General features: G+C 31.8%; 1 protein-coding gene across 1 annotated transcript; it reads left to right on the plus strand.

Annotated features, from left to right (window-relative positions):
- Window positions 1–1,936: 1,936 nt before the first annotated feature.
- LOC132743546 (uncharacterized) lies at window positions 1,937–7,584 on the plus strand. The gene is made up of 3 exons (XM_060732077.1): window positions 1,937–2,046; window positions 6,404–6,688; window positions 7,433–7,584. The coding sequence occupies exons 1-3, from the start codon at window positions 1,992–1,994 to the stop codon at window positions 7,582–7,584; spliced, it is 492 nt and encodes a 163-aa protein (XP_060588060.1). The 5' UTR covers window positions 1,937–1,991.
- Window positions 7,585–9,594: the final 2,010 nt, after the last annotated feature.

The raw sequence follows: 9,594 nt of genomic DNA on the forward strand, positions 1-9,594 counted from the left end.
TCACCATTTCTGCCTCAAAGCAATTCTCTTTTAAGGGTATGGCTGCGATATTTCCGGGGTCACACTTTACATTCTGTAACTTAAAGGTTAATGAACCATAATCATAAATTAATTACAAATTAGGGAGAATTCTTGGCAGCGATGGAAACAACAAAATTATATGAAAATTACCGACACGCGATCGAATTTATTCAATGAAAGTTTACTAAAACTGCAACAACCCCCCTAGCACCGATTTTAGCGGTTTCCAACACAGGGTGCATTGGAATCAAAATAACCCGGAGAACCAGAAAAAATATATCAACACTGAAATGAAGTACGGGGCAACTTTTTGGATGTTCAAGACATATAAATGATATCTTACAGAGTATAAAAGCTAGCAGATAATGTTAAATTGTTATATAAATTATATTATATGAGACCGTACACTCGGATAATAAGAAACGGTATTTAGATATAGGAGAAACATTCGTAAAAATAGTTACAGCATAGGAAACACGAGCCACAATCTGCGGTCCCGTTCCCGAATACTTTTGTTTGTTTGTTTGTTTCATTTGACGCCTTTTCCCAACAGTATTTCAGTCATATAGGCGAGTTGTTTCCTAACCATCGTTCCTGGATGGTAACATCAGTACTAGACTACCTTCCTCCGCGCTAAACTACTTAAGCATCTCCCGGGGATCGAACCCACGCCAGAGAGGTAACTGGATTAGAAGTCGACACTAACCCATCGGCCATGGAGGTTGTGTTTCCCGAATACAGTGGTTATTTTACATGCTTTACCGTTTGTACATCATTGATGAGCAATTAAGTGAAACGTTTGTTTCCTCAGGTAGTACCTCCTTAGACTGCAACATTATTCATTTAATATGAAAGTTTTCAATTTAAAATGAAACAAAATGACAAATAAAAGACAGCATTACTTTTGTTATCCGATCTGTTATTCAGGCTCATTGTTCCACAGAAATGCTTTAATTTTCATTCACCAAAAACTTTTTATTTCTAATATTCAGTTATAGTTTCCAAAAAAATACTCATTTGGCAATTACTTGAATGATCTTTTGCATCGTTTCGCTTTTTAGCAGTAATATAGTGATTTAGTACTTTGTATGGAAGCTAAAACATTGTTTACGTGACAAATAATTTCACATTAAACGCTACTTTCTCCAGGTGATAAGCATCTAACATGCTTTAACGCCATTATTTTAGCGATATAAAACTCATGTTTGCTCTATCTATTTGTTTCTGAGGCATAATGTGCCTTCAAAACCAAATGGAGATTGTTCACCTGGAAGTTAACTCATATATAATTTTCAAGAGTGGGAATTGCATAAGTTACAGCTTATCTTATTATTGCTAATGAAAGATTCCAAAGAAATCAAGTATGTTAAAGGTATTAACATACACTAAAATGATGTATATTCTGACGTACAAAAAAAATCAAAGTTAATCATATTTCTTTGTTACATATTTTTCTTTTATATTGTTTTTGCTTATGTATACTGTTGGTTTTTTGTGTACTAAGATGTTCAAAAGTGTCTGATCGTGTTACCGTCTCAAGTGCACTTATACAATCGTAAAGTTGTCAATGGTAGTCGTGTATTATCCAGAACAACTTCCTATTTAGATACATATAGTATCTTTATATCGTGTTATTTTGCGAATTATAACAAATGATAGACAACAAATATATTTGAAAATGTTAGTTAAGCTGGATGATGCACGTACCTTGACAAATATATCCAAGCATAACATTAACTAATATTCGTACAGTATGTAGCACATTTGCTTGTATTCATAAAATTCATTAATCTACATTTATATAATTTATAAACTTCCGGCTAGTATGTTTATATCTTAAATTAATTTCTACAGTTTTTTTTCTACCTTAATATAACTCTCTACGTGTTACATTGTCATACATACTTCAAACCAGGAAGATTTGAGCATGTATAAATACACGTCAATACAAATGATGTTCTAAAGCAGCCATGAACCTGACTATAAGTTTACTGATATTTGGAATATTTATTTCGTTCTCAGATGGTAAGCTTTGATCACAATATTTTCATTTGTGTTCAATAATGTTAAAGCTGCATATAATAAATTTTCTTAGCAACAGAAGTAACTATATTTTTTTTCAAAATTAGGTTTGAAACTTTCCTATCGGCATTTCCTCTTATGTTTGGTATCAAGATATCGTAAATGTCTGCAGTCTCTGTATGACGAAATAGAAAGTACAATTCCTCCTTGCATGGGCAGTCCCACCTCTGGGTCATTTGATTATCAACAGTAAATCATTACGTGTGCTATATGTGAACATATGTAACATATGTAATTGTGAAATTGTAAAATTCATAAAAATATATGTTAATGTATATTTTTGTTCTTTTAATTCAAATAATGTGCACTGTAACACTACACTTTTTGGGTCAAACGTTAACGCACTTTGTGGTTCGACCCCAAAATGGGTTGTACTATGGGGGTTCAACCCCATAGTGCGTGACGCATTTCGGGGTCAAATTTTGGCCCCAGAGTGCGTAACATAGGTACATAAAAAACGACAAACTGACAAACGACCGCACTTAAGGGTCATAAAAATTAAATCAAATAAGAATGAATTTTAGTGATATTCTTACAGTAATATCTTGCAGTTGACTAAAAATAAGGAATGCAGTGGGTAAAATGTATAAGGTCAGATAACAATAGCAGAGGATAGTTTATTTTATTTGTTATACCTAGGGGATGCAATTTGAAATTAATTGTAATTTTTATATTCAATTACATGTCTTTAAGAATAAAGGCCTTAAAGTAACGCAAAATATGTTTGATGTGTATTGAGTTTAATAATACATTTTCTTGCATGTCAGACAGTAACACCGTTGCTAGAAAACCGTGTAGTATTACACACCACTTGTAAGACAAGCCGCGTGCTTTAAATTACGTTTTAAAGCCTTGTTACCGCCGTAGACAGTAACTGTTACCCATTTATAGCAGGAATTATGTTTAAACACGTATAAGATATTTTTGGTAAATACGAAATTCACCTCATTTCTGATTATCGGACATTTTAGATTGGCCGCATTTTAGTGGTACATAGAGCAGATACATTTTGTTGACCTTATAATAATTCCTAAATAACCGGCAAGATTCCATTAATTCAGAATTAATTAAAACATAATGTTCTGTAAATCATCGTTTTTATTTAATTTCTGTTGTATATTGTATACATATGTTAATCTTAATAGTATCTCATGTCCATTATCATCCTGCCACTAAATATACTTGGAACATTCAGTGGTCATTAAACGATAGAACTAGCAACACGTGTCTGTGTTATATATTACAAGTCCACGTTCTGTGTAATTATGTTATTGTTATAGTATATGACACGAGTTAGTTACGAGGATATAACACCGGCTGGGGCGACATCAAGGGATGTTTCGGCTAAAAAATGTCGAGGCCGATATAAAAATTTAAATGATATTCGACATTGTATAGTTTTTAATACTCGATGGGTTGTGGTCCGCATTATTAGGAATGTTGAACATTGTGAAATTGGCTTGAAGAGAAGTAACAGCTTTAGCCCTCATGCAACTTTCTTGTTAAACAGAATTTGAATTTTGAACATAAATGCAATGAATTGATATCAACTTGATTACATCCCCATCAATCACAATTTAGGGTTCGATTAACAAATAAAAAAAGCTTTTTAAAACATGTTATTTTGAGGAATGTATTTACAGTTTAAATAATTAGCTTTAAAGACAATTTTTGTGATATTTTAAGTTGTAAAATTTATAAAAAAAAATCTCGGATTGACTAACACTTAAAAATTTTAATGACACTAAGTAAGAATATTTGTTTGCATATTGACTATTGACCGTCACGTTCAATATTTCAATGCTGCAGTTTGAAAATAAGTCCGTACTTAGTATTTAACGATCCTGTATGTTGTAATAAAGATAGTTACCGTGTACGTATGTATGTAGTCTATGCTTAATGAAGGTCCATCCGCCCGGTAAGTTCCGATCTTTTGCGCCGTCCCAAGTCTTCAAATCATCTGCCGATGCCCTATGCCTTCTCAGCGACGAGCACGCTCCGAGGGGAAGTGAGAAGAGGTATGTATGTATGTATGTATGTATGTATGTATGTATGTATGTATGTATGTATGTATGTATGTATGTATGTATGTATGTATGTATGTATGTATGTATGTATGTATGTATGTATGTATGTATGTATGTATGTATGTATGTATGTATGTATGTATGTATGTATGTATGTATGTATGTATGTATGTATGTATGTATGTATGTATGTATGTATGTATGTATGTATGTATTCTAGGCTAAATGAGGGTCCATCCACCCTTTCAGGCACTGAGAGTACGGACCCCGGACCTGTCACAATTTATGTCCTTAAATATTATTATCAACCAAAAGGTGACCTATAAATTTTGAATTCAGTAATTCACTGAATAATACTAGATATGTATGCAAGTCAATTGTTGTGATGATACAATTTTGATGTACGGGAGGCCAAGGAGACCATTATATGCATCGTGAAGAAAAATAAATGACGATAAGATTATGCATGACACATATTTTCCGTATGCATGACCGACATGCACGAGCATTCTAACAGGTTGTTACAACACTGAAGTGAAAATTTATATATGTATATAATTATGCTTCTAAAACAATTTTCAAACATCGAAGAATATTTAAAATATGTACGGCAAATATTTGACCACATTATATGTAATCATTAAAATATATGCATTCATTAATTTGACTTAGACTTTTTTAAAAAAAATGAATTTCTAATGACCTCCCTTTATAAACATTAAAAGTAAATTCGGTGATATCTTCGGTAGAATTCAATATGCACCTTCAAAACTTTTGAACCCAAAGTGCGTTGATATGTAGCATATTATAATTATGAGAACATATTACTCATATAGTCAATGTATGTTTTTTATTGGTTTCTATGGTAAGTTTGTCATTGTAAGTTTGTCATTGCTTTTCGTTATTTATCTTAACCTTTATAATGGTAGAAAAAATAAAATTAAAAATTTCGCTTTTTGTCTACATGAAGTAAATGTAAAGTTTTTGTTTGATTTTATTTAACATGTCGATTGCATACAGATTTAATGGTCAGTGCACACGATATATCAATCTTCGATAAGTTTTCTTTTGTTATGGTCGTGAGATAAACGCTGCAATATGTGTTTTTATTTAATTTTGGCTATGAGATACTCAAACTAAGCCTAAAAAATGCAAAACGAACTTGTACTTTCTACAACTCACTCTCCTTATGAGTTCGCTTCCTTAAATGTAAATATCTAAAATTCAATTGTCATATATTAATCAATCAATGTCATTACAATACAAAACGAGACATAAAAGTGTCTCTGAGATGCTCCCCAAGAAATTGATTATTTCTATTAGAATATACTACAAAAATTAAACTATTAGAGTATATTACAAAAAATGAAGAAACGTTAAAAAAAAAGAAACGTTGAAAAAAGAGAAATAGCAGGGCTCGAACCGCACACCACCCTCGTTTTAGACAATAACTTAACCTACTGTGCTTTTGCGGTTTGATGACGGCATGCTTTAAGCTAGTGTAACTTTATAGAACATAAGTAATATATTTAATAATAATTTTCGTTAATTTCACGGGCTTAACCGGAGTGGGGCCATATATTTAAATGAGTGTTAAAATGTATTTATATTCGACAGGTCTGAACTACTGTTATGTATGCAACATATTAAATGTATATAGTATTATCACTGTTCTATTTTTAGAACATAAACTACATTTATGTACTAGAACATTCTTAACTGTTGTAGAAAATTCTAGATTATGATTCATGCATTATATTTAGATAGAAATTTCCAGAATGTTCTTTATTGTTGAAATTGCTAGATTATGATTACTGTAGAAAATGGAAGACTATTCTGGAAACTTCTTAGGTTAATATATATAGGGGTCATTTTTCATTCGTTTTATCTTTTAAGTCATCAGTTACCTTTTAAGTCATCAATATATTTGGAGTATTATTCAACTTGGATATTAAGTGATTTATTGGAGCTTGGATTATTTTAAAATAGTTAAAATTATTCTTGTGGATTTTATTGTGGGAATTTATTCTAAAGTGTTCTTGGATTTTACTTGGATTTAACTGTGCTATTCAAAAAGGGATCATTCCAGGATCAGACTAGACATTTGAAATTTATATCTTTATTTGGACTTCATGTTTTTGTAAACATAAATTGTTCTTTAATTTTTTTTTAATAATTTTTCTGTAAAAAATTTGTTATTGTTACAAGTTTGTTGCTGGCTTTTCTTTCTCGTTACGCCTGGCTCGTAACACTCCTACATATATTTTTTGTAGGTACAGCCACTATTCAAGTACCAATTGCTGGTAACTGTGGTGATGATACAGTTCTAACCTGTCAGGTTACTGGTAACATTGGCAATACTGGCTGGTTTGGATTTAACAGAGATATCGTATTAAATGGAGGTGTTGTTAGACCAGAAGACAACAACAAATATACAGAAACCAGGGGAACATCATCGTTCACATTGACAATACACAACACTGACATTACTGATGAAGGAAATTATAAATGTAGTAATGGATTTGATGAGACTCCGCTGAAACGTCTTAATATAGAATGTAAGTCTTTGTTTAGTCAAAACTACCATTTAAATAAATTCTACATTCATCATTTCCTGTCATGCTCGTTAATCACTCACTATTGTGAAACATTTGAGAGAATGTGTACATTTTTAACTAAGCATTTAGAGACAGGTCTTCAATTTGGTTTGCTTGATTTTACATCACTTAATAAAGATATATAATATAAATATGGGCCATTTTCTTCAATGTCATTTGCATTAAAGAAAAAAGATCAAGAAATGAAGCAGTGAATGGGTGAGAGAATGATTTTTGATGGGATGAAGCATACAAGAGATAGTGATGAAAATACTTTCAAGAACCTTGTTAGAGTTGACCCGGAGTCATTCAGCATAATGGTAGAAGTTTTAGGCCCTACACATCAAATGACAGAAACAAACTTCAACTGTCGACTCAATTGAAGCTTGCCATCACGCTCAGGTACCTTATAACTGGGGATTTGAACATGTCGTGTTGGTTCAGAGTGGCCCACAATACCGTTGTCAAAGTCGTGCGAGAGATATGTCAGGCCATGTATAAGCACTATCTCAAGAGGATAGCTTGAAAAGGGTGATGCTGATTATTGATTGTCTAGCTCAACATTCGTTTCGGAAATACAGTGTAAACAAACTAACATCCTTGAAAGCTAAGTAATAATTAGCATTTTCTCCGCAAAAAATATGTTTAAAGATATCCCTAGCATATGCCTTTGCATCACATAATGCATTTGATTCTTTTTTAAAGGTAAAGCATCATCATCTAAACACATCGTAACAAGAGGAAAAAAATTACAGATAACTATAGATAAACTATATCCTGCTTCACAAACACTTACTGCTACAATTAAGAGACAGGTACCCTTTTTTATTTCGTCAAGGGAGATAATTAAAACATAAAAGTATGACTTTATGAAATTTAAAACCGACCCTTTTTAAAAAGGAACTTTTTTTAAAAAAAAAAAACAAGATGTGTACTGTAAACCCTGCTTTTGGAAACACTTTGAATTGAGTTTTCCCCCGGTTTCCCTTTCAAAGAATTTAGGGCCAAATAATTCAAAAGAAACAAAAGAATAAAGTAAAAAATTTAAATTTTAAATTGAATTTTCATTCTTGTAATTAAAAAAAAAGTTTCAAATGTAATTTGGGAAAGTCCCATTTTGAAATATAACCAACCCTTAAAAGAAAAAAATTTAAATTGGCCCTTTTGCGCGTGTTTTTTTTGTCAAATTTTAAAGATTTTTTTTCCTTAATATTTGGGAAATAAGATTTTACTTTTAAAATTTAATTTTTCATAAAAAAATGTGCAATCATATGTCATTTTAAACCCCCCCACTGCATGATTCCCATCTTCATCAAAACAATAAAAACATCGTATACAAATAATGAATATGAAAATAAATAGCATGTCAGTATAAAGCATTACGTGATCCATTCATTATTCCTTAATGTCTTGAATGGTGAGTAATTTTTAATGATTATATATTATGTTTTAACAGATATCAGGATCTTCAGCATGTTTCAAGTAGTACGCAGTATACAAGCCTCTACAGATGTGTGTGGACTTCTAGAAACTCTTTAGATGACGGGTCGTATACTTACAGCATTGTTGTTACAACAATCACACAAGCTGGTCCATTAACAGGATCAATTGAAATAGGTACTTTTAGTTTTTGAATATTCAGTAAATACTGTTTATATAAACCAAATGTGTAATCAAATGATTAGTGCATCAAATTGTCACAAAATAACATGCTTATAATTTTTCAGCATTATAAAGTTCTAACAAACTTGAAACTTCAAATGATTAATGACATTTGAAAGTCTATGTGAAATTCGGGGGCTGCGTCCTGTGAACTGTGCCTTTGCCTTGTTGATCTTTATTCTCTTCTTTTCCATTTCTAAATTTATCATCAAGAAAAAATAGTTGATATGTCAGTGAAACAAACTTGGAATCTTTGATAATTTTAGCTTCACCTACTACACCAGTGATTTCAAATGTTGTGCAGTTGAATGCTAGCCGTGAAGTTGTTTACGGAAATGAAGGACAATCTCTGACAATACAATGTACATCAACAGGAGGATATCCCTCACCAACGGTAACCTGGTATAAGAACAGTATATCTAGCTTTTAACCAATTGGCCCTTCCCCACAAGGTTTTAGGAAACTTTTTCAAATTTGACGGGGAAAATAAAACCCCGTCAAGGGGTTTTTTAACCACATTTTTTCCCCCTAACCTTTATCCCGATAAAAGGGAAAAATTTGATATGTAGATCCTTTCCCATCCCAAACGATAGTGCCAAATTGGATAAACAGCAAAATCATGATTTCTTTTTTTTTTACAGTGAGTAATAATTTTTAAAACCCCCCATGGGGTTTTTTTCGCCCGGGTTTTTTTTTTCCCCTTTAAAAAAGGGTCTAATAAAAATTTTCCAATGACCCTTTTAATAAAAAAAAAATTTCCCCCAAAAATTTTTAAACTTTGTATTTTAAAGGTTTATTTGGATTTGGAGTGTTTCCCCCGTTTGGAGCTTTTGTTAAACCGGGGGAAAAGACCCCCGTGTGCGATAGTTTTACAGAAACAATCATTGTTTAAAGTAAAAGCAAGTGTGCAAACAGTAAAACACTAAAAATATGTTTGTCTTATATATATATATATATATATATATATATATATTATATATATATATATATATATATATATATATATATATATATATATATATATATATATTCTTGGTTCTTGGACACTACCCAATTTATTTTAGTCAAGCCAAGTCAGCCAACAGTTACACAGACATCTGTTGTATCAGCTGGCAGTATTGTAACGGTAAGCTGTATAACAAGTGGGTGTAGACCAGCAGCCAGTATATCCTGGTTATATCAAGGTGTGACGTATAGTGGCAGTA

Source organism: Ruditapes philippinarum, unplaced genomic scaffold (assembly GCF_026571515.1).
Source record: "Ruditapes philippinarum isolate M1 unplaced genomic scaffold, ASM2657151v2 ctg3190_1_1_1_1, whole genome shotgun sequence".
Taxonomy (NCBI): domain Eukaryota; kingdom Metazoa; phylum Mollusca; class Bivalvia; order Venerida; family Veneridae; genus Ruditapes; species Ruditapes philippinarum.